The sequence below is a fragment of the Alligator sinensis genome, unplaced genomic scaffold, assembly GCF_000455745.1.
Source record: "Alligator sinensis unplaced genomic scaffold, ASM45574v1 scaffold289_1, whole genome shotgun sequence".
NCBI lineage: Eukaryota > Metazoa > Chordata > Crocodylia > Alligatoridae > Alligator > Alligator sinensis.
In genome coordinates this window covers 3,415,408-3,441,820 of record NW_005841881.1, presented here as the reverse complement: position 1 = coordinate 3,441,820, position 26,413 = coordinate 3,415,408, and the positions used below count along the sequence as shown (strand labels likewise).

Here is a 26,413-nt window from a genome sequence, read left to right as displayed (position 1 = left end):
AGCACACTTATAAGATAGGAAACTCCCTTCTTGAGAGCACGGAGGCAGAAAGGGATCTTGGAGTCATCACTGATTCCAAGATGAACGTGGGCCGACAATGCAAGGTCACGGTCGGCAGGGCTAACCGGAACTTATTGTGCATCCACAGGTGCATCTCAAGTAGGTCCTAGGAAGTGATCCTCCCCCTCTACACGACACTGGTCAGGTCGCAGCTGGAGTACTGTGTCCAGTTCTGGGCACCCCACTTCAAGAGGGAAATGGACAACATTGAGAGGGTCCAGAGGAGGGCCACCCGCATGATTCGGGGACAGCACGGCAGACCCTACAATGAGAGGCTATGGGACCTGAACCTGTTCAGCCTTCACAAGAGAAAGCTGAGGGGGGACCTGGTGACCATCTACAAACTCACTAGGGGGGACTAGAAGGGTTTGGGGGAGACCTTGTTTCCCCTAGTGCCCCCCGGGATAACAAGGAATAACGGCCACAAGTTGTTGGAGAGTAGGTTTAGATTAGACATCCGTAAGAACTACTTCACAGTTAGGGCGGCTAGGATCTGGAACCGACTTCCAAGGGAAGTGGTGCTAGCTCCTACACTGGGGGTCTTTAAGAAGCAGCTTGATGCCTACATGGCTGGGGTCATTTGAGCCCAGTTTTCTTCCTGCCTAGGCAGGGGGTTGGACCTGAAGATCTACAAGGTCCCTTCTGACCCTACTTCTACGATTCTATGAAGTTTGCTGCTTCCCAGGAGCCCGCATCTGAGACATTGCGGAGAAGATCCCTGAGCTCCTCCAGCCCACTGAGCACTATCCCATGCTCCTCATCCACATGGGCACCAATGACATGGCTTGGAGAGCTCCCAGCCAGGTCATGAGGTGCTACAGGAATTGTGAGCAGGGCTTAAGGGTCTGTGGGTGCAGGTGGTGTTTTCGTTGATCCTCCCTGTCTCAGGCTATGGGCTGAGGAGGGAGAGGAGGATCCAGGTAGTCAACCAAAGACTGCGGCGCTGGTGTCATCAGGAAGGCTTTGGCTTCCATGACCACAGTCCTCTCTTTGGTGAGAGAGGCAGCGAGCTGCTGGGAAGCGATGGCCTCCACCTCTCTCAGCTGGGGAGGAGGCTCTTCTCAGCCACACTGGCTGACCTGCTCCACCAGGCTTTAAACTAAGCCTGCCAGGGGATGGCAGGGACTACTGCCACTGCTGGCCTGCTGAGAAACCCTTGCAAAGCCAGCAGACCAAGACACTTGAAGGAGCCCACCCCTGCCCCAGCCTTCGAACAATCTGTAGGAAAGGCAAGGGCCCCCAAGGGGACACTTGCATGCCTATACACAAACGCCAGAAGCTTGGGGAATAAACAGGAGGAACTTGTCCTCCTGCTAAACATAAATAACTATGATGTCATAGGGATAACAGACACCTGGTGGGACTCCACCCATGACTGGACCATGGGTACAGATGGCTATACCCTGTACAGGTGGGATCGAGTGGACAAAAGGGGCAGAGGTGTAGATCTCTATGTCAAGGAAAGCTACGCATCCCTGCAAGCCGACATTGGCACCCACAGTGGGCAACTTGAGACCCTCTGGGTTAAAATCCATGGGGAACATGGCACAGGGGATAACTATGGTGGGAGTCTACTACAGACCCCCTACCCAGAGTCAAGACCTTGACCAGGAGTTTGCCAGGGAATTAGCTGAGGCTGCACGCTCCCGGTGTATGTTTGTCATGGGAGACTTTAACTACCAAGACATCTCATGGGAGGAGCGCTCAGCCAAATCTGAGCGGTTGCAAAACTTTCTCTCATGTGTGGATGACCTCTATCTGACATAGGAAGTCTATGGGCCGACGAGAGGTAAGACGCTGCTCGACCTCATACTGGCAACCGGGGATGACCTAATCAGCGACCTAACGATTGAAGGGAAGCTGGATAACAGTGACCACGAGCTGATGACCTTCACCATCTGCCGTGAAGCTGGCAAGTCAGTCAGTAATACAGAAGTCCTTGACTTCAGGAAAGCTGACTTTGACAAGCTAAGGAGGCTTGTCAGTGAGGTCCTAAAGGGCCACAACCCAAAGGGGAGGGGAGTTCAGGTTGAGTGCTTACTCCTCAAGGAAGTAATCCTGGATGCGCAAGCAAAGTCCATCCCGTCTCAGAGGAAAGACAGCAAAAGGTCACAGCAGCACCCTTGGGTCTCCAGGGAACTGACGGAACTCCTGTGTCTTAAAAGGAAGACCTACAAAGGATGGAGGACTGGAACCACCACCAAGGAGGAATGTTCTGCTCTGGTCCAGACCTGCAGAGAGCAAACCAGGAAAGCCAAGGCTGCGTTGGAACTCCAGCTAGCTACAAATATGAAGGACAATAAAAAGTCCTTTTTTAGATATGTGGGGAGCCAGAGGAAAAGCAAGGGCAACGTTGGACCCCTGCTAAACCAGATGGGACAATTGACAACTGATGCCCATGAAAAAGCAAACTGGCTTAATAGGTACTTTGCATCAGTTTTTCACCAGTCCCATGGTACGCCCCTGCCCACTGCGGGACAGGGAAGCCCAGGTGAGGGAGATTCCTTGCCCTCCATTGAAGCTGACCTTGTGAAGGAACACCTTGACAGGCTGGATACCTTCGAGTCAGCTGGCCCTGACAGTTTACACCCAAGGGTACTCAAGGAGCTGGCAAGCATCATAGCTCAGCCCCTGACACGGATCTTTGAGAACTCTTGGTGTTCTGGTGAAGTGCCCAAAGATTGGAAGAAGTCCAATATCGTGCCTATCTTCAAGAAAGGGAGGAAAGTAGATCCAGCAAACTACAGGCCCATCAGCCTGACCTCTATCTTGGGGAAGGTCTTGGAAAAGATTATCAAAGAGGCCATCCTTAACAGACTAGCTGACAGCAATATCCTGGGGGATACCCAGCATGGGTTTGTTGCGGGTAGGTCTTGCTTGACCAATCTCATTTTCTTTTATGACTAGGTGACCTATCACCTAGACAAGGGGGAAGAGATTGATGTTGTATATCTTGACTTCAAAAAAGCCCTCGATCTGGTATCCCATGATCACCTCTTCTCAAAACTGGCTAACTGTGGCCTTGACCTCACCATGATTCGCTGGCTGGGGAATTGGCTCCACAGTAGGACCCAGAGGGTGGTGGTTGATGGAAGCCAATTGTCTTGGTGCGCAGTCACCAGTGGGGTCCATCAAGGCTCTTTCCTAGGGCCTATACTGTTTAACATCTTCATCAATGATGTGGAAATTGGTGTCAGAAGCGAGCTGGCCAAGTTTGCTGATGACACCAAACTTTGGGGTAAAGCATCCACACCTGAGGATAGGAGGGTGATCCAGGCAGATCTTGACAGGCTCAGAAAATGGGTGGATGAGACCCTGATGGTGTTCAACACCGAAAAATGCACGGTTCTCCACCTTGGGAGGAAAAACCTGCAGCATGCTTATAGGCTTGGCAGTGCTACACTGACTAGCACCACAAATGAAAGGGACTTGGGAGTCATGATTGACCACAAGATGAACGTGAGCCTTCAATGTGATGCTGCGGCTGATAAAGCGAGCAAAATGCTGACTTGCATCCATAGATGCTTCTCAAGCAAATCCCAGGACGTCATTTTCCCGTTGTACTCGGCCTTGGTGAGGCCACAGCTGGAATACTGCATCCAGTTTTGGGCTCCACAATTCAAAAAGGATGTGGAGAAGCTTGAGAGGGTGCAGAGGAGAGCCATGTGTGTGATCAGAGGTCAGGAAAAGAGACCTTATGATGAGAGGCTGAGAGCCATGGGACTCTTAAGCCTGAAAAAGTGCAGGCTCAGGGGCAATCTGGTGGCCACCTATAAGTTTTTATTAGGGGTGTTCACCAGAGCACCCCAAGGGATGACAAGATCGAATGGTCACAAACTCCTCTGCGACCGTTTCAGGCTGGACATAAGGAAGAACTTTTTTACTGTCTGAGCCCCCAAGGTTTTGAACAGACTTCCGCCGGAGGTGGTTTAAGCACCCACTTTGAACACCTTCAGTAGACATTTGGATGCTTATCTTGCTGGGATCCTATGACTCCAGCTGACTTCCTGCCCCCGTGCAGGGGGCTGGACTTGATGATCCTCTGGGGTCCCTTCCAGCCCTAATGTCTATAAAATCTCTTGACTGTGACCCAGCTACTGCCATGCCTCCAAACATCCCTTTTTCAGGAAAGTCAAATAGCTGGTCACTTGACAGCTCCAGGTGTATCTGGATACTGTCAGATTCCTGGATCCCCATCAGTCTGGCGTGACCTACTGTTGCCTACTGCCCACTACCTGGTCTGCTGTCATCTCCAGAGGAGCAGAATAAAGTTGTTGGGGCATGTACCTTAACATTTCCTAGTTTTTGGACATTTGAGTTTTGCTGAGATCTCTTCTGAAAGGGCCTGAGATGCTGTTCAAAAGTCCCAAAGTTTCATCCCAGAGTCTAAGGCCAAACAATTTAGCCACCTCACTCTACAGAGCTATTCACTGAGAAATCTTAACAAGACCAAGACTCACAGAATCCATACATCTGACAAGGCAATTAGTAAAAAATAAATAAAAATCTGACCACAGTCCTTGCATTGCCTTGTGTGATCCTGTGGCTGATGTCACCTGTGATTTCTGATGCTGCTGTTTAAGTCCAGTGCATACCTCTTGCATAAATTAAGCATCATTGCTCAAGAGGCCTTGATCCTTGCATGCCATGTCTATTCCAAATAAGATGACGCTTCAGTAGGTCTTCAAGACATCTTTTTTGACTAGTCTCACTTTCGTTGACTGCTTTCAAGCTTTCCTTACAGCATGTCCTTAGGCATGTATTCATCACTTATTTATGCATAATATCCAGCTCAATAGACCTGTATCTTCATTATTAGCGCTTTAGTACTGTAATAACTGGTTTCAGAAACTCAGTGTAACCACCTAATTCAGCAAAAGCAAGAAACATAAGTGGATTTTGTCCAGCTATGTGATGCATCACCTATAGAATGTCTAAGTTTCACCCTCATAAAGAACCACATAGTGACCACTACAGCTTTATCAACCTTAACCTTTATTAACCTTAGTCTTTGTTGGAGACCTTATTCCTCATTATTTCTAGTCTCACTTTTTCAGATTGTCAAAGGCTGCATTTGCTCTTAGGCTGAGGGATACAACTTCCTCATCAATATTAACTTGATCATCACTGGAAGTCCCTAATCACTTTCCTCAAACATGCTGCATAGAACAGAGTGAACAAAATTTGTCTAAGAACACAACCTTGCTTTACTCTGTAGCAGGTGTGGGGAGGGCTCTGATAGAAGAGTGCCAGTCTTTACTATGCTGTGCATTCCTTCATGGAAGCAGATGCATGACCATGAGGAACTTTTCAGGATACTTTTAAAAACTATCTTATTAGTTTGTATAAATCAAATATTTGTAGGGGATTTCAGTTACACAGAACAGAAAGCACTAAGCAATTAACATTCAGTTTTATTTGCCCAGCTCTTTGCAGGTAAGTTGTTTTAAAAAAGGTAAATAGGATATGTGGGGAAAGTTGTGTGAGCTATGTTCTAAATTATATTTGAAGTTGTTTTCTGGTTGCCTACTACGCAAGTATTCCCCAGTGCATTTGAAAATGCCCCATTTACACTAGTATTTTGCAACTGTAAATTTAATAGAATGTCTTACTTCAGAAAAACTCTTGCATTGGTGCTGGCTTTGTGACCTTGTGTTCCAGTGCTGGAAGAAGTCAAATATGTTTCCCTATGCTGCTAGCTATAGGCTCTATTAATGATTTAAATTGCTTATTCTCTCTGTCTCTCCACACACACACACACACACACACACACACACAGGTTTTTGGAGAAACTTATGGAGTCTACTCCATGTTGCATATAGTACAATAGGCAAATAAAAGTTTAGTTTTCATACTGTGGAAAACTGAAATCCTGTAAGCAGAAAGCCAAGAAGGAAGAGAAGGCTCTTTCTTTGTAGTTTTTTGTTCTTAATTCTAATTTGATTCGATTTTTCTGAGAACACTTTACTGTAAAATGCAAGAATAAAACATCTTGATGGTTTTTTATGGTCTGCCAGATATTCAGTACACTCTCCTCATGTAGGTTTAATCCTGCCAAGAAACCTTGTTTAACAAAAGAGACTTGTAATTTACCCCTACACAATAACATGGTTTTTATACTGCTTGTCTTAACTTCCAGCTCTTGGTTATTTTTTTTTTCAAACACCGAGCAAAGAAAAAGCATACAACCTGGTGTAAAAGTGTTTAACCAAACTGAATTCCACACCTTTCATCTGCATTTGAAAGGTCTTTTAAAAATTGTTGTCATTTCTCCAAGTAACTACATTCAGATAACAGCTTTTCTTCACATCTCTACTCCACTCAGGTTGAATTTATGTTAAAGTGCAATTCTTATTGAAGAATATTAACTGACAAACTTTTTCTGTAGGAGACTTATGGAGACTCATCTAAGAACAATTCCAAGTGAAGCATTTTCCGATCTCCCCAATATCTCCAGAATGTAAGTTTTAGATTATTTACATTTTACTAAAATGGTCAAAAGAGTCATAATTTCTTTACCTCACCCCAAAACTCTCCTCATGTGTAACAGTCTCTCAACCTATCAAGCTGCAAAAGCTGTAGTTATATAAGACTGCTGTATTAGTAATTAAGGGTGAGGACTATACTCTTTCTTTGCACATTAAAGAGTCCATAAAACACAAATCTGTGCCCACATTAGACTGCAATTTATAGTGAAAGAGTTGCAGTCAAGGCTTTCTATGACTTTTAACCTGCACTGCTGATGGTTAAACATATCAGCCATTACCAATTGTCATCTTTGCCTGAATCCAAGATGACCCTGAATTTAAGATGACCCCCCAATAATTAGACTCTTGACATGTAAAATTTATAAATTTGCTATAATTTTCCATGTCTAGATTTCATTTTTGAAGAGTTTCTTAAATTCATCCCCACAACCACTGCAGCAGGGCAAGCAGCAGCAAAGGGGGAAATCAGCAGAGGAGTCAAGTAGCTGGACCTCTTCTCTTGCTGTCTGCCCCTCCCTCCACCCTACTGCCTGCACACACCATGGTCTGGAGCCAGGATGAGAGCTGCCACTGCTGCTGTATGGCCAGGCTGGGGTCAGGCAACACATACTCTGTGCTTCCTCCCCCTAGCTGGTGGGGAGCTGGAGCTGGAAAGGGAAGTTAAGTAGTGCCTGGAGCAAAGACCAGGAGGAGTAGAAAGTAGTGTACAGATGGTGGGCAGGGGGAGGGGGGGAGGGCAGGGGCTGAGGCTCTAACTCCAACCCCAGTCCCCAGTTGTTGTTTTTTCCATGTTGAATGGGGAAAATAATTTAATCTTAGATTCAAGTATATACTGTAATAATAGTAAATGCATGAGTTTATGGCATTGTTTATCTTTACAGCTTGCTTTTAAAAGGTAGTTCCACCCATCATAACAACACTTCTTTCTATTACTAAGCTGACTTTGAGCTGTTTTCCAGCTTCCTGGACCTATTTGCAATCTGTGTAAATTAGGCCCCTGGGAGACCTTAATATAATACAGTCGGGGAGGGACAGATGCCATGTATTCAGTTTAAAGCAGGATACAAACCAGGCACAAAGTTGGGAAACATCTTTGTAGTTGGTTTGACATTTTATCCCACCATAAATTGCTTGCACACATGGCATGTTATAATTTAGCCCCAGACAGATATTATTGCCATCAGACTACAGGCCATACTGCTTGGTATAGAAACTGTTGCTATGTGTGACTTGTTTTAAATTCACAGGACAAGCTATCCTGAGAGGAAAAAGCACCATGGGTACTTGTTCTGCCAACATTCACCAGCAAGGGGAACTAAAGAGCTGCTGGCAAGGGCTACGCAGCTAATGAAAAGTGAGCTCTGACCTCACTAGTTGAGCTCCCCCTGGGTGAAGGACCTGCTCTTCTGACCCTTGCACAGAGCTCTTCCAGTGCTAAGGGTCAGGGAGAGCAGTAGCAACAGAGATCAAACTCTCCCAAGCACCTTATGAGGTGCTTTTGTGTATGTGCTTTTTCCTCTCTACCCAACATAGCATTCGCTGTGCCTAGCACAGGGAAGAGGTAGTCCTCTTGCAGGAAGGAGTGGGGGGAAGAGAACAGTCCACCCTGGGATGCTGGAGGATGTAGCCAAACACTCTCATTCTATGTTTCAGGAATGTATTTGGTAGCCGTGTTGGTCAGAGACAAAAGAAATGAAAAAATCTAGAACTCTTGGTTCAGAAATGATACCTTTTATTAGACCAACTGAGAAATTGCAAAAAAAAAAAAAAATGCAAAAAAAATCTTTTTTGCACAAAAAGATATATTTTTTTTACAATTTCTCAATTGGTCTAATAAAAGGTATCATTTCTGAAGCAACAGTTCTAGGTTTTTGCATCAGTCTACGTGTAACATGCCACATGTTCAAATTAAAGCACGATACAAATGACCTGCAAAGATATTCTACGTTTAACAAGTAACATCTTTGTGTCTTGCTCACCATTTTTGTTGCTTGTTATCAGGCTTAAATTGCTTGAAGGTGTGGCATGTTACAATGTATTGCTCAATTAAAATAATCGCACTTCAAATGTAATATCTGCCAGGGGCCTTAAAGATCCTTTCAGGTTGTTCCAGCTGAGCACACTGGAAACTAGCCTGCACAAGCATCAGGAGGATACTAAGATGTATTGTAAGTCATTTGTATAACTTGGAACAAACCTCTAGAACGCTTGATTCAGAGACAATACCTTTTATTAGACCAACTAAGAAATCACAAAAAAGTATAGTTATACACACATACTTGGCCTCCAAACTCCCTAAATAATCCTCAGCCCAGGATCTGGCATTCATTGCTTAAAGGCTTACTAGCCAACATTCAACCAAATGTGCTAGTTATATAACCCAATTAGCTTCTCCAGAGAAATATCTGTGTATTGTGGATATTATGGCTATTACTTCCCCACCCCAGATTAAATGTCCCATAATAATCTAGGGTTGTTGGTTGTAGTTGTGTTGGTCTAAGGGCATAGGCAAACAAGGTTCTTTGGTTAGATGTGATATCTTTTATTAGACCAATGAAATAGTTGGAAAAATTGTTCTTTGCAAGTTTTTGGGCACAAAATCTGTTCTTCAGGCATAGAGAGAGTCTGCTGGTGTTTTGTGTACTCTCCTGGGTGGAACAGAAGCCAAAATGCAAAATGCAGGTCTGTAAAAATGCAGATGCGTGGCAGTGAGGATTAGAGGGAATGGGAGACGATAGGTGTGAGACAGGTAGGTGAGGGGGGAAAAGGGGGAGTGTTGAACTGTTGACAGAATGTAGCTGGTAAAATGCAGACAGCTTACCTGGGGTTATCAGATGGCAGGCAGGTTATAATGTGCCATAAATCCAATGTCTATATTTAGTCCATGTTTTTTTTGTATCCAGTAGATTTATGAAGTGAAGTTCATAGGCTCATCTACAAAAAATGTTTTGTAAATTCCCTTTGAGGATTAGAACTGAGAGATTGGAGAGAGTGGTTGTCTTGTGAGAAGTGTGCACCTGGGGCAATTGAGTATTTTTGTCTTTGATAGATTTTTAGTGTGCATTTGTTCTGGTAAGCAGTTGTTTTTTGATTTCTCCTACATAGATTTATGTTGTTTGGTTTCTCCTACATGGATTTATGACACATCATAACCTGCCTAACATCTGACTTCCCATGTACCTCTTCACTATTTACCAGCTACGTTAATTCCCCCCCTCCCCGCCAACCTGTCTTTCACTGTCTTTCATCCATTGACCCCACAATTTACATTGTCACTGACTGGCTTTTTTGCATGCATACTAGCCTACAGCTTCTTTACTATTCAATCCATCCAGGAAGAGCATAGACAACCTAAAGGTGCTTCCTCAGCCTGACGTAGGGTATTTATACCCGAAATCTTGCAAAGAAGAATTTTTCCAACTATTTGAGTTGGTCTAATAAAAGATATCAGATTGACCCAAAGAACTTTGTCTGCCTAATTCTTATGTTGCAGTTTTATTCATACATTTACTATGTAGTTAGAGCCTTGCAGAGGGTGAGATGGAGACAGGCAGAGAAAGTTATTTGTCTAAGGCCCCTGACAGATGCTCACTTGAAGGCATAATGGTATCTGATCCTCAGTTCCAACAATTATACCTTCTGGCAGGTCACATGTGCATGACAGGAGAAGCAATTGTTGGATTGGGGATCAGATCCAAATTGCAATATATTGCCAGTGCAGGGATTGTGATCCTGGGCTCCCCCAACACTGGCTGGCTCTGGGAACCCACAGGGCCAGTTGGAATCCCTGTGTGGTCCCCAGAGCCAGCTGGCAATCAGTGGATTGTTAGCAGGATCAGGACTGTCCTCCGGGCTTAAGCCCCAGCACAGTCCCAATCTGCAGTCAATTGGCAGGGATGCCCCAGGGCTGTTCCAGTCTGCCATCAGCTGATGAGGACAGCCCTGAGGTTAGAACCCTGGGGCTGTCCCTGCCAGCTGATTGCAGAGTGGAACAGACCCAGGGCTTGTACCCCAGGTATTTGAGCCCGGGGTAGTCCTTGCCAGCTGACAATCAGCTGATTGGGACAGCCACGGGGATTTGAACTCCATGGCCATCCTAATCTGCCATCACCTAGCAGGGACTGCCTCAGAGCTTGAGCCCTGGCTGATCCCTGCCAGACAATGATCAAGGGTTCAGTCCTAGAGAGGTCCCAGTCATCTGATTGTCGGTTGGCAGGGACAGCCCCAGGGCTCCAGCTCCGGGGACCTCCCAATCTGACATCAGGTGGCCTGTCAGCTGATGGTCAGTCAGTTGGGACTGCTCCTGGGCTCAAGCCCTGAGGTGGTCCCTGCCTCATGGTTCAATTTCAGGTGCAATGGAAACCATCTACAAAGTTATTCCACATATGTTGTGTAATAACTTTGTAGTTGGTTTCCTGTTTCATTGGGCCATTAATCCTCTGAACATGTGGCCAATTTACATGTTAACACATGATTAACCATTTAATCATGTCTTAAGTATAATGTCTGCAGCTGCAGAAATAAGAACAAAATTCAGGAATTCGTGCTCCTGGTTTGGTACTCTGCTGCCAGACCTCATTTACTTTTATCATGTTATTGGGCACAAAAAATGGAAACCAAAGCATTTCTCTTTAAATTTATACAAGGAAGTTATTTACTCTCAATACTGCTCTGAAAGGGACTGCCTTTACAATCTGGCTTTCCATGTGTAGAGGATTTATTACAGGCACAGTCAATAGACTGTCTTTTTTTCCCTCTTATTTGTTTTTCCGCCAGACCTGCAAAAAATGCTTGGTTTAAGTGTGTGCCAGAACTCTCAAGAGGATTCTTTTCTTATCCTCTGAGATCTGCTGTGTGTGAATGAGGGAGTGAAAGCTGAAGTAGAATTTAGTGCCCTCATCAATGTTAACTCTTGCTACTTTCCTGATATTTTTAGTATCTCTCTGCTTTACCTCTACTCTTAGGTTTTGTTTCATATGCAAGTGAGAGGCCCGATCAGGATTGGGGACTCATCGTGCAAGATACTGCAGAAATACAGTATAGATTACAAGTAAAAATAAACAAAACAAGGGGGAATAAAAAACCTGTGAGCTGAGCAAAAGGGAAGAAACAATAAAGAAAAAGACAATGAGCTTTAGTTGTTACGGCATAACACCTGCATAGCCATATGACTTGTTTCTCTTTCTGTTTTTCTGATGTTTAGCTATATCTCCATAGATGCAACACTTCACAGGTTGGAGGCCCATTCCTTCTACAGTTTAAGTAAAGTCACTCATATGTAAGTACAGTGAAAATCAAGCTTATTTCCCCAAGTAAAATACAGAATAACTTACAAATTATTTTCCCCCTCTTTGTACTAAACCTTTAATTTCTTCTGTATTTCTTCTATCGCTGACACCACTTTTCAGCTGTATTCTTTTCCAACCTCTCTTTCATGGCTATGCATTTTTTCCTTACATTTATTTTTTTAATTTCCTCACTTCATTTTTTTTCCTGGTTTTTTTTTTTTTCCTTTTGCAAGCAAGATTCTCTGGATGCTATGTCCTGCACATTTCATCTTTTGTATACACTCTTTTTCCTGCTCCTTTCTTTCTGCTTTTCAGCTTTTCACATTTGGGATGTATAGTCAGTCCCTCTTCCTCTTTTCCCTTGTACTTTTCCTTTATATAGTTAGAGGAAATATTTAAATACCTGCTTTGTTTATATAGTCATTTTCCTATTTCAACAATAATATCCTTCCTTTGGGTATGCTGATTTTTCTAAAGATGACCCATGAACATAACCAATGTTTCCCAAGTCCTTGACCACTGTTGCTCTAAGCCACACTGCTTCCATAACAGAGCTTCCTTCATTTGGAATACAGTTCATAATGTTGCAGGTAACATATCAAGGCCCTACCTTCCCCAGCCCTTCAACTTCCATTCCACAGTTCTTTTTTTGTTTAATAAAGATGCCTGTTTAATAACAGTGTTTCTAGACAGTACATTTTCTAAGTAGAAAATAGAGCTGTCATCTCCAAGCACTCCAGGCCTTTCACATGCTGCTTGGAGGTGAGGAAGCGAACCACAAGATGGAGCTGTGGTTAACTTTCCAAGAAACTAGGAATAGAAAAGATCTCTGTGTCCATCTAATCCACCTTCACCACCTTGGCCATTGCAGGATTGCTCCATCCAATATATTCTTCAGTACAATGTCTAGTCCTAGTGCAATGTCTAGTGATATAGTCAGTCAGACTTACACTGCTTCCATCAAGTGGGCACAGGGACAGGGAACAAAAAGTTTGATGGAAAACCCGAGGTTATTTTCTGCTGTTGCTTTCAAGTTGCTTCAATTTGGGAACCTGACTGGTCATTATTGAGTCCCAAGAAATATTAATTAGAAAGAGGGTCCTCTTGGGAATTTTGGTTCCTGACACAAAAATAATTTCTCTTTCCACAGAAAGTAATGTAATGCAAAGCTTAGAATAAATGGAAAATATTGTAATGTATGTTCTCTGAGAGCTATTTACATTCAAAATCAGGACTGTCCACCAGTGGCTCTTGAGCAGTAATTTCCCACCTGGGTTTCCCTCCCCACATTACTTCTGCTGCAGCTAGGACCTCCAGACTTTAGCTTCCTCCTTCAACTTCTGCTTCCCACTCCTGTCCCAGAGGGTGGAACAGCACAGCCCGCAGAGCCTGGGGAGCCTGCAGCCTATGGGCTAGGAAGAGACATTACACGTTACCAGTTAAATGATCGGAAACTGGTTTAAACCTGTAATAGCACAGATGTTCAGTGCACATAAACCAGTTTGAAAATGGCTGAAAATGGTTTGAGATAAACCTGGTTGAATGTAGTATCAGAGTTAACTGATTTGGCTCAAACCGATTTATGCAACGTCTGTCACAGACCCCTTGCTGGTTTAAGATAAAGCAGACACCCCCAGCATCCCAGCATGTTCTCTGGGCTGGGTGGGGCTCTCTGCTCCACATCAGGGCTAGCCCCTCCCCTCTGTGTCTGCCTGGCTTCTCCGTGCTAAACAGGGATTATCACCAGCCATCCCTCTGCTTTAGCAAAGGTTTCCAGATTAGCTAGCAGACCACATGCTGGCTACAGTCCATGCTGTGGGAGAGATAAAGGCAGACAGTTTTTTGGAGCTAATCAACAAGTAGCTTAATATCCTTCTTTGGAAATATTTGAGAAGAGCTGTTTGCTCCCCTCCCTCCCACTCACCACTCTGTTAAGCACAAATTCCCCCTTCCCCTCTGCCTTTGCTGAGGTGTCTGTGTGTTAGCCAGCAAACCACATGGTGGGTCTGTGCTGAATAAACAGATAGCTGGTAATGTCTCTGTGTTGTTCTCTTAATGGGACAATAAACACTGAGATAAGAGTGATAAACACTGTTATCCGCTCCCCCCACAGCTTGCTTGCCTGTCAGTTTGCTGCAGACAGTATACAGAAACGGGGAGAGAGAGTAAGTTCTGTATCATCAACATCCCCTCCTTGCCTCAGAGTGCTAGGCCAGGGCTACAGGCTGGCAACACCCCTGCCCCTTGAGCAGGAAGCAGGAAAAAGCCTGAGACTGCAGGCAGGGTGGGGGGTTCACACCCCTCCCTAATCAGAGCTCTGCTGGGGCCTTCCCCCACCCCAGTCTAGCTCTGTGGAAGAGTAGGGAGGGCTGCTGTAGTGCCCCCCCGGCTTCCAGCCTGAGTCACTGCCTGAGTCACTGCAGGCATGTGCCTGAATTTCCTCAATCCAGAGCGATTGTCTGTATGGTTGGAAACCGGTTCAGTTTAGCCAGGTTAGACTAACCTGCAAAGGTTGAATCAATTCAGGCTCAGGCTTTTTGAATGTCTGTCTCTAGCCATGTAGAGGGGAAGCACAAGGGATCTGTACAACATGCAGCCTTATTTGCCTGAGTTATCTCCAGCAGATACTAAAGGAAAATGAGCATAGGATTAGGAGCAGTGAGACCCAGAGTGTTTATCTCAGCTGTGACAGCAATTCACAGTGCAGCCTTGGACCAAGCATGTAAATTCTCTACGCCCAAATTCCCCGTTTGTAAAATGGAGGGAACAGTTTCTGTTAATGTTATTAAAAATGGCTTTCTAGTGCCATAGGGTTTCCTTACCATGTTTCTTTAAAGCAGGTAAGAGCTATGGCACACCCCTAATTTAGTCACGGAATGTCCAGACAGACAGCTAGAGAATTAGGCAGCTTCATATCATCTGTAATGGAAAGCCATTTATAAGTGAGTATTTTCTTGAATTCCCTCCAAAAGTCCTCAGAGTTGTTAACTTTAACTAACAGCTGTTGGTTTTTCTTTAATTACTTTCAGAAGTGCAAGATTAGTCAAGATGTAAATGCATCTTTTGTCCTGTGCATTTATTTTATGTTCTCCCTTTACATAATATTTTGAAAGTATTGCTGCTAAAATAACACTGGGTAATTATTATAGTGTGTGTTATAGCAGGCTGAAGTTACCATAGCAGTTTAAAAAGGAGCCATTTCATAGACTACTCTGTTTTGTTTAATGATCTTCCTGCTCCTGTTTGAACTTTATATATAGTGTAATTTTAAAAATACATTTGTTTTCTTAGAAAACCTTATGTGAGAATTCAGTGTTCGTGGAAGGGAGAAACTAATTGCTTTGGCCCAAATCAAGTCTCAAATGGATAGATAGATACCTCTATAGAGACATCCTGCCCACCCTCAATGTTCTGGCAGAATTCCTCTCTCTTGACCCGTTGCATTCAATTTTCTGGTCCCCTCTTTCATTCTTATGTGCCTTAGTTCTGACTTATAACATTCACTGCAGTTCTGGGGCTCCCATATACAGGCCGGCCATTATCCCTAGGAATCCTGTCTGGAGTATACATTTTATCTTTGAGTCTGAGCCTGTGAGTTCTAAGCGATGTGTACAAGTGAAGCATGCTTATCCTCTGTTGTGTTATCATGGATCAGATTCAGTTTCAATTTAAATAAATGGAAAAATTCCCAATCTCTTTACTAGGAGCAGAGTCAGGGTTCAGGTTTCATAGGACTGATTTGTTTTCTGTGTAGTTTTAAAATTCTGTTTCCAGTACAGCTGTTTTTCCATATTGTTTCTGATATAGCTGTTTTTTGGATCAATGTCTTATACAAGCATCCAAGGTGTTTACAGATTAAGTAGTATCCTTTGCACAATGGCACCTGCTTTGTTTTTCTTTCTATAGAGTTGTAAAATAGAGACTACCCTATTACTGGTAGAGCTAAACTGCTTGTAGCCTTAATTTAAATCACTAGGGAGGAAAGCTAGTTATAGTTACCCTCAGTCTGCAAAATGGGTCTTATAAATTTATATGATGAATTAGCTAGATCTGGATTCTAATATTTGTTAAGGCTCAATGGGCACATCTACACATGCAATTCCTGTGACACAATAAACTCCAGTGCAGTTTGCATCAGAGTTTATTGTTCCCGGCCACCCCCCTTCTTCACACTTGCGCCTGGAACCACAGCATAGTGAGCCAACCCAGAGTAGCCCAGCTGCTTGAGGGCCCTAGGGGTCAGTCTACTGGCCCAGGGCTGCTCTGACCTGGCTCACCATGCTGTGGAGTGGCTGGCCGAGGCATGAGGTTGCTCCAATGTGGGGCTAGCTGGCTGGCAGCTCCCACACTGAAGCACCTTCATGCCCCAGCCAGCCCCACATGTGTTGCAGCACACTAAATAATGTCACCATAGAATAGTACTTGTGTTTATAAATACTATCCTATGGCAGCATTTATTAGTTTACTGTGGCCTTATAGGGCTGCATGTATAGATGCTGAGACTTTACTGCAGAGCTAATTAAGTAGCTCTGCAGTAAACATCTCATGTAGACATGGCCAATGTAAACTACTTTGTGTCTTTGAGTACATGGCATTGGGAAATGAATTTTACCTGGATACCATTTGATTGTACCTGAAATCAGACTAAATCCTTTATTTCTCCACACTGTGCTTCCACATACACTAAGTTTGCAAATAAGCTTCCAGATCCTACAAGGTACTGATTTCCCATTTCCCATTTACTTTTTCAGACATTGAATACCATGAAATTATCCCCCAAATCTGCATATGAATATCTTTGGGTCTTATAGAGCCATTATTAATCAAATCATTTTCTGTGCCAATGCAAATTACATTGGGATCAATAATGGACATACTTGTAACTATCCTGAGGTACACAGTAGGCAACTGTAATTGCACCTTGCCATGCTGAGAGCCATGGGAATAGGAAATAGCCTGTTTGCTTTCACAAACTGCTGCAATATAGATCAGTGGTTTTCAGCCTGTGATCCACAGACTCCTGGGGGTCTGCAGACTATGGCTACGGGATCTGCAAAAGATGACTATGATCAGTCAAAAGTATGCGAAAAAAACGGGTTGAAAAACCCTTTGTCAGGCTAAGGAAGCACCTACAGTTGGTGTGTGCGCTGTTCCTGGATGGAAGGAATAGTAAAGAAGCCAGAGGCTGACATGCAATGCAGGCAAGAAAGCAAGGCAAGAATCTCCCTTCCCCCTGCCCCAGCTTGTCTCTCTTACCCCCTGCTGCTGCTGCCTCCATTTCCATTTTCACTTACTGGCTTTCTCGCCTGTATTGCATGCCAGCCTCTGGCTTCTTTACTATTTCTTCCATCCAGGAACAGCACACACACCACCTGCAGGTGCTTCCTCAGCCTGACAAAGGGTTTTTCAACCCAAAAGCTGGCATCCTCGGCAGCTAAGCTGAGCTCACCTGGAGCCTCACAACTCCACTGCAACCAGCAAGCCTCAGGCCTGTCAAAGACATCATGCGTCTGGGCTTTTCCCAGCCAGGACTGTGTGTGTGATGGCTGGAGGTTATGGCGGCTCCTACCCACCTTTCACCAGGGGACTCCTCGGTCCTGGCATTTCCTGGTGCTGCCACACTGTCAGCAGTCCCACCAGGCCTCCTGACCCTGGCAGAGTGCAGTTTTAGTGGTCATGCCCTAGTAGTCCTCCTAGTAATAGGAGGTCAAGGCCTCCTCCTTCCCCATAGCTCCAGCCCATACCTCCAAGTTTGTCCTGGCACGGGAGCTCAGCAGGGACATGTTCTTCCCCTGCTGGCTGCTGATGCAGTGAGTGCCACCTCTACCTCAGAGAGCAGGGCATGAACTGGTTTTAAAAAAAATGGAAATAGGTGTGGACAGATCGAGGAGGGTGGCACTCACTCCATCTGCAGGTGGGGCTTGCAGAATCCCAGCAGCGGGAGGCTCACCTTCAGGAACACCAGCTGCTCCACCAAGCCAGGATCCAAGGAGTTGTGCTGTGGTGTCACAACATTCCTAGCAATGCTGAACACCCTCTTGCTCAGAACAGTGGTCGGTGGACAGGACAGGTGTTCCCAGGCAACCATGGCCAGATCCTGGCTATTTCTGGTGGTGCAGGGGCAGGGGCAGGTACTGCTCCCACCTCCTTGCTCCCACTGGCAACAGAAGATTCATGGCTGCCGGGAAAGAGGGTGCACCTATATTTGCTTGGAGCTCTAGCTCTCCCCCTATCCCCTCTACCCCCTTTCCCTCCCCTGCCGGAAGACCTGGCACCCGCCTTTCCAGCAGGCTTCATATTAATCTTTCCTGTGCTGGAAAATGTGTCTGTGTGTGTAACTAAGTAATAATATCTCTTCTTCTCTGATGTATGACTGTCTGACTTCTTATGTGTTGTGTTTAATAATCTCTATCTGACTTCTTCTTCTATGATGTGTGTGTGTGTAATGTATGTGCTTTCCTGCACAGTGATGGATCACACTGCCAAAGTGGGTGTGTGTGGAGAAAAAACCAAGAACACAAATATAAGTTGAAAGAAATGGATTGGATTAGGGATAAGTAGAGGGATTCTAGTTAGTAAGCTGTATCCAATCCTTTCCAAGGCAGAAACAACTCACAAAAGACACAGAAAGCCTGCAGACAGAGGCTTATATGCTGTTTTTATGTCCCTCCCCCAGAGCACTGTGATTAGAAGGGTACTCAGGGAAAGATCACAGTCACTGGCCAGATAAAGATGTCAGTCTTCCCCCCGTGCTCCCCTCCCTCCTTCTCAGTTTCTGTTCCCCTGAAAGACTGCCTTCCAAATCTTTTCCAAATATTTTCTGTAGGCTCTGAATTGATTCGGAGGGTTTTTTTTCTCCGGATTCGATTTGGATTCACTGATTTGGCCTCCGAATTGGGCTGAATCTTCTCTGAATCGAATTGGTGACTGAAGCTTTGCCCACCCCTAATAGATGGGTCTAAAAATGGTGCAAGCAACATAAGATAGATCTGGTGCGAGGTATACTCAATCAAGATTGATTCAGGTTAGACTGATGTATCAAACTTCTGTACTGTTTCCCTATCAGTTCAAGTTAGATCACTGCCCTCTGACATCCCAGTCTGCTTTGCAGCCCTCCCTACCTGTCCCTGGCAGGTGGACACACTAGCATTCAGCCCCACTACCAGGCTGTCTCAGTGTTGAGCAAACAGAGCCCCTCTCCCCAGCCCCACCTCAGCCACCTGTCAGTTGCAGGCAATCAGTGGGGGGAAGTGGGGCATCTGTGTCCCTAGCATAAGCCCTGGAACCTGAGTACTAGTGGTGGTTCTGAGTACCTGAGTTCCCAGGCCATGCCCCTGCATCCACAACACCTTATCACAAAGCACCCCACAACATACAGACCCCAACAGTGAGCCCAAAAGAACCCCTGTCCTTGGGCACAGCTCCTTGGACCCTGACCCTGAAACCAGTTTTCTGAGCAGAAGCCATTGCAGGCAGCTTACCTCTGGTGGGTCAGAGTGGTGAGGGGCAGAACATCAGGACTGGGCCTGCACGGAGACAATTCTGTGACCTGTATGGCTCATCCACTACTGGCAGGTACCTAGCCATGTGCACGGGGTGCTGCAAGAATTTTTTGGTTTGCAGCTACAGGGTCCCAAACTACTAGGGAGAGAGGGGCATTGAACATCCAAGATGGGGCAAACAAGCGGATGCCACTGGAAACTTCAGGAGAAGGTGAAGTATGACCAGCTGCCTCGGAGTTGCAGGTAGAGATTACTGGAAATTTCCAGGCCAGGGCTGGGACATTGCCAGCATCACAGGAACATCGCTGGAAGCCCCTAGAAAGTTTGAGTTCATGGGGGTGGCCTGGCCAGTGGAGCCCTGGTCACTCTGGAGCAAGGACTGCACTCAACTGAAGTGAGAGAGTGCCATGCTCCAGGACCTGCACCTATGCACACCCACTGATCCATCCATCCATCCATCCATCCACTTCCTTGCAGCCAGATGCTCGCCCACCTGTGGATACCATGACCCCACAGGCACCACCACGGACCATGGAAGACCCCATCCAATCCTATAGTATCCAGTCCTGGTCACGCAACACGGCACAGGGAGATGATGGATCTTGTCACCATCTGGGGCGAGCAGGAGACCCAAGACCAGCTCTGCAAAAGGCACCACAACAAGGATGTGTTTGTTTAAGTGCATTGCCCAGCAGATGCAAGTGCATGGCCATAACAGGGACTGAGTGCAGTACTGCATCAAGGTGAAATTGATGAAGATCCAATACAAGTACATGCATGATGCCAATAAAAATTTTGGGGGCAGGGGGCAAAGCATATCCTATGAGGAGCCATCTTGTTTCCTCACCATGGACAGGGCCATTGCCACCCCACACATATATGGCATCACCAGGGGAGAGGAGGAGTTGCTGGAAAGCACTGCAGGAGAAGGAATAAGAAGGCCCTGGGATAACAGAACAACTGGGTGCCCAGGAGCAGGTCCCTAGAGGCTATGGGCCATAAGGTATGATGCTGGTGATGGTTCTCAAGTTCTTCAGCCCATTGGTGCTAGTCCCCAGATCATCACAGGATCTAGGAGTATAGGTATGCCTACAGCTGGACCTGAGCTCCCTTGACATCTTAGGCATGGTCGAGCTCATGAACCACAGTGCACAGAACCAGAGCGAAAGCTTCAATGCCATGGTTGTTGTGACCCAGGACTACACCCCAACATTGTGTCCTCCACATCGCAAGAGGACCCTCAACCTGGTCCTCGACTCTGTGGACCATGGCCCTTAGGACACCATTTTCAACACAGCTGCCATGGGTGTTCTGCTCCCACTCCTCCAACACCTCTTCACTGCCCCGCTTCTTGATGCACAAAGTGCCCCCCAGTCTCCTGACTACTAGTACAGCAGCTGCTACTGCAGCACCCCCCACAGCACCCATGCCCAGCTCTCCCTCCAGTTCTGGTGAAGACTCTAGCATCAAACAACAATGCCCTGCTGCCTGGAGTGGTTGGCCAGGATTTTTTAGATGAGTAGGAATACCTCCTGGATGACCTCTCCAGCTGTAGACTTGCCTACGGTGAACTTGTTGACAACATAATAGAGACTGTTTGGGGTGGCCAGCTTCATGGTCACGATGGTCACCTGCTTCTCTGGAGTCAGAGGCGGCCACATGCTGATGTCCATGGTGATGTCCTGGTGCAAGATGTGGGGCCACCTGGGCAATAGTATCCCGCACATGCAGAAAGTCTGGACCCACTGTTTGTTGTTCCAGGTGTCCAGGATGATCCACTCCCATCAGTAGCTACTGGTAGTGCAGGCCCAGAACTGACAATCGACAGTCTGGAGATGATGTCAGAGCCCCCCAGCATCCATGGCATCCTGGGTGGCCTCATCCTCATCAGCCACTTGGAATTTGGTGGCTCAGTCCAGGACACCTGGCAGGTGCAGGGTGCAGTAGCTGGCCCTGCATGGGACAACTGGCTGCTGGCTCAGGAGCAGGAAGCCATGTTCCATTGTGACCAGCTGCCAGATCATGTCCAGATGGGTGTGAGTGTTGTCCCACAAACTCCAGCCAGAGTTGTGCAGGGTGACCAGCAGGACATGCTGCAGCTCCTGGGTCTCCCTGCTTGGATGCAGGAAGTGGGGTGCCCCAGCAGGGTGAGGGCAGGCTGAAATAAGAGGCACATGCAATTAAGAGAGGGCACTTACTCTGGGGCTGTTCTGGAAGCCTTTGGACATGGCGCATGGGAGGATCTGTGGTGAGGGGGTGGGGGTTGGGAGCGTAGTTGCTTGTGCCCAGCAGCCAGTCAGGGATGGCTTGGATGCTTGGCTGTGCTCAGCAGTCTCCAACAACCCAGGAAGCCCGCAGGGCACAATGGGAGGTATGTAGAAGTGGCCCCCCATCTGTGGGCCTCGACCAGCACAGGCTGCCTGTGTGCCCTTTCCCAGGCCCACCCCACAAGGGCAAACATGTATACTGTTCACTCCCAGTCTAAACTAGGTCATTTAGAGAAAACCACCTAACTTGGATTGATTCCTCCTCTGGTGTTTTGAATGTTCGTTTATGGCCCATGTTTCACAAAGGATGCAGTAAAATTACAAAACCACAATGCTGTTCAAACATGTAAAGTGGCTTCCATATAAAGAGAAACTGAAAAGACTATGAATCCTCAGCTTGGAAAAGAGATTATTGAAGAGGGAAATATGGTGATTATCTTGTAGAATTCATTTCCCCAGGGTGTTTGCGGACAGCAACACTATAACTAGGTTTAAAAATAAATTAGATAAACGTGTCAGGGGTAGGTCCATTCAGGCAACAATCAAGGATGTAACCTCAGGCTCAGGACATGCCTAATGCCTCACCAGCAGCTGTAGGTTCATGAGCCTGAGGACTGGAAGGGCATGACAGGGGACAGATCCCTCTATACAAGTCCTGTTTCTTTCTCTTCTTTTAAAGCAGGGCTGTCCAACTTTTGAGCAGCGGGGGGCAGCAAGCTCCCCAGCCACATGGCACACAGGCCACACACCTCCTAGGATGCATGCTGCATGGGCTGCATGATGCGCTACATGCAGCACTCTGCTGTGCCATGAGGGCCCCTTGTGCTGTGCTGCATGGTGGATGACCCCACTGTGCTGCACGGGCATCCCCCCAAACCATACAGGGTCCTTCTGAGCTCCCAAACATCAGGCCACAGTCTCCCTCTGCCCCACAGGTTAAGATTCTCTGCCCACAGGAGTGGGGGGCAAGCAGTGGAAGGAGGATGAGGGAGGGAGGGAAACCATACACACTTCAGTGGCAGCAGCAGGAAAGCAATGCAGGAAGCAGTGCTGGGACTGGGGGCCACAGCTTAACGTCCCAGAGTCTGTATGTGGCCCATGGGCCACCAGCCCTGTTTTCAGAGGTGACCCAAGCAGGGTGCAGGGCACAGGGAAAATCAGCGCATGCGGGGCCCCAGCCCCGCTCTGATCCCATGGGCCTGGACCCGAAGAAGCTGCCACCACCATCAGGAGAGGGGTAGCAAGTGGCTGGACATTGAGACGCCAGTCCACCCAGCTCCACACCGCTGCTGCTCTGCCCGGCTCTGCGGGGCCCCCCAAAGCGTAGGGCCGGGGGCAGTCTCCTTGATTCGTCCCCCTCCCCCTCCCCCAGGGACAGCCCTGCCTGTTTTAAAGCATCCATAATTTCTGTAGTTGAAGGCAGGATATGAGACTAAATGGGCCTTTAAACCTATTATAGTAATTCTTATGTTCTTTTACTAAATTATATCCAAACTGCCATGCTGTATGTCATACCATCATACAGAAGAAGGGCTGCCAACCCCTGCCTAAGGCAGGATCCTCCTTATCCAAAACATCCTATACATTGTCTAACCTCCTAGTAAAATTACACAGGCAACCCAGACACAACATAAGACGTAACACCTTAATCTGCCACAAGTAAAGCAGCGGGACCATGGTGGCCAACATCCTGCTGCTGCTAAGGTTGTTAAAATATGTTCAAGAGATCCCAGGAAGAGGGTCATACCCCCCACTACAGAGGAAGGTAAAAATTCCCACAGTCCATACCAATCTGGCCATGGGGTAAGTGGAGGGGCCAGACCCTTTATCCAGGGACCTTTGGGTTTTGTCCTGGCAGGAGCATTGCCACACCCTAGTCAAAATCCTCAGCCTTGGCTGCAGCCAACAACCAGTGCTTCTGAGGAAGGCATAAAAAATCCTGACACATGTAGTAGCAGAAAAGGAAAAAAAATATTACTTTTGCCCAACTCTGGATCCTGCTTAATTTCTCCACTTCTTTTTTAAAGTGTGAAGCCCAGTACTCTAGATGTGGCCTAACCTGTGCCTCCTGGAAAGGTTGAAGGAAATAGGCATTTACCTAATACTTTTATTGATGCATCCCAAAACCATATTCTCATATTATATCTGTGATCTACCAAGACTACCAGGTCCTTTTCTGTAGTGCTTCCATCAAACCAGGGGTTACCCATTTTGTATTTGTATTTTTGATTATTCTTTCCAAGGTGTGATCTGCAGACTTGCTCAAAAGGCTTTCTCTGCTAGCATCCAAATCATTAATAAACACATTGAATAATCCTGGGCCCAGGACAGACCCTTGTGGAACTCCACTTGAAATCTCCTGCCATCGTTACATGGATCCATTCAAAATTACCCTTTGTTTGCAACTATTGAGCCAGTTGTCTATCTACCTTACAGTAGTTCCGTCTATCCCACATTTATTCAATTTGTTTATGAGAAGGTCATGTGTGACCTTGTCAAAAAGCCTTGCTGAAATTCAGATATACTATATCCACAGCATTCCTTTCATCCACCCAAATAATTACTTTTTCAAAGAAGGAGAATGCATTTGTTTGACCTGATCTGTTCTTAGTAGGTCCATGCTGGGTGCTTGTGATCTGCCTTTCCTCCTCCTCTGCCATGGTCTTCAGAGTCACTAAAATACTAAAAGGAGATGAAGGTTATGTTTTGGCTCAAGCTGTGGGAGTTATGTATCAGAAATACTCAGGAGACAAATGGGTCAGGGAGAAAATATGTTGCTTCTTTAATTACCTGAGTGTCTAGCTGAGTCAGTTCAGGTTTTAAGAAGCATTTAGTTCATGTTCAGATCTAAAAATATGCACCTAGGCTCCTGGAGTGGAACCTACACAGAACTGAAGCACTGACTTCTAAAAGCCATGCTTAATCCCTCGGGGGTCTGGGAGTCCAGAAGTGTCTAAGGTTTTGTCAGGAAAATTGTCAGTTGGGGATCTGAAGCTCTGTTACCTTGTATGTTGAGAACTGTTACTATCTTGGCTAAGCTGAACATCTCTGTGTTTAAGTCCCATCAAAGGACCTAATTTGGTGGGTGTGCTCAGAGCATTAACACACACTGCCAGCTTTGAATTCAGCACACAGCTTAACAGTCACAATTATTTAGTTTAAAAACATGCCTTGTGATATTGGTGCTGGTACCCATTGATTGTATAGTAATGTAACAGAGTACTCATCTAGGAAAACAGACATATGGGTATATTATATATGATTCTCAGACTGAGGAAGTTCAGACACACAGCTCCCACCACCCAGGAGAGTTCCTTGATTACCACGCTAATGTAAGATGTGGGTCAGAGTATGTCCCATTGCCCTGTAAATGATGAGATCAGTAAATGTGTTTCACAGCTACTAATTGGTAGAGGTACAGATTGCCTTTAAATCAAATAAAGTTCTTATAGTCCACGAAGACTATAAGCTCCTTTAGAACAGGCAGTATCTCTCTCTATAATGTGTATGGTGCCTTGTTTATGGGGACCCTGATCTTCTTTGAGGCCCTAGACCAGTGCTTCCCAAACTCCCCAAATGGGGTTGCACCATCAGAGGATGGGATTGCAATAAATGTGCCCCATGAGATTTCTGTGCCCACAGCAGGGTGCAGGACTGCAGCCAGGCTGGACCAACTTGGGGCAGGAGCCGCCTCTGCGTCCCAGCAGATGGAACCCATTATGAGAGAGAGTGAGGCACAGCAGTGGTGCGGAGTTGTGCCCATTCTGCTGCCGGGTGTGAAGGAGACACCTCAGCTCACCAGCCATGGCAACATGGCGCTCCCTCCCTCCCACTCCTGGTCCTGCCTACTGGGAGAGGGCAGCAGGGCGGGGAGCCGCAAGCCTGCAGCAGGAAGCCCACATTCTCCCCCTGCCACAGGCTCCACTCCGGCAGTGCTGCCTGCAAGGGAGGGATGGGGTGGAGTGGGGAGTGGGAGCCTGGCTCTGCATGCTGCTCCAGCCACAGCAGCTACCGCCTGTCATGGATGGCAACCAGGGCTCAGGTGCTGCTGCAGGAGGGGAGCAGGGGGCTGTGGGTTCTGGCCCTGGGGCACCTGGAGGGGTGGGGGGTTGTGGGTGTGGAGTGAGGGGCACCTGAGGTTGTGGGGGGCTATGGTTTGGGAGTGACGGGTCATGCTCATCATGCTGAGGAAATGGGGTCATAAATGGGGTCACGCTAAGGAAAAGTTTGGGAACCACTGCCCTAGACGCTTCTGAAATACATGTGTAATTACATTATACACTAGAAATGCACTTTTTATCTTAATTTTAACCGTGGTAACTACTCACCAATCCAGCAAGAGCATTGAATCCAGCTACATCTGTCTTGTATAAGGCAGTGCTTTACAGATACCCCAAGTTAATTCTGCATGTACTGAAACCAAAATCAGTACAGCTATGTTTCTGTGGTGCTATCCTTGGGCTAGAAGCTTGGGACCACTGCGATATTACCATCGCTATACTTCTTCAGAGCTAGCAATTGCAAGGCTAGCTTGGGCTATTTTTGCACAAGGCTGCCTTGCACTGAATAAATATAGCCTCAGTATTTCTATACTTCTTCCCTTATTTAATGCATTGTATGCTCTGATTTTCTCCCCAAAGCTCTCCCAGCCTTTCTCTTGATCGTTGTTTTCAGAATCTGCCCTATCTGACAATTTAGATATTTTGTTCCCAGACTAATTGATTTTTCACTTGTCTTTGTTGAGCTGCATTTGCCCTCCTTTAGCCTAATTACCTAACTGATCAAAATCCAGCTGACTTTTCCCGCAT

At 46.3% G+C, this 26,413-nt stretch overlaps 1 protein-coding gene across 1 annotated transcript in view; it reads left to right on the top strand.

The window, feature by feature from the left end:
* TSHR (thyroid stimulating hormone receptor) overlaps window positions 1-26,413 on the top strand; it is a 195,471-nt gene that overhangs the window by 102,693 nt on the left and 66,365 nt on the right. The window contains exons 2-3 of the mRNA XM_025196595.1: window positions 6,449-6,520; window positions 11,752-11,826. Of these exons, the coding sequence (XP_025052380.1) occupies window positions 6,449-6,520; window positions 11,752-11,826 (147 nt within the window). The remainder of the gene's footprint in view (window positions 1-6,448; window positions 6,521-11,751; window positions 11,827-26,413) is intronic.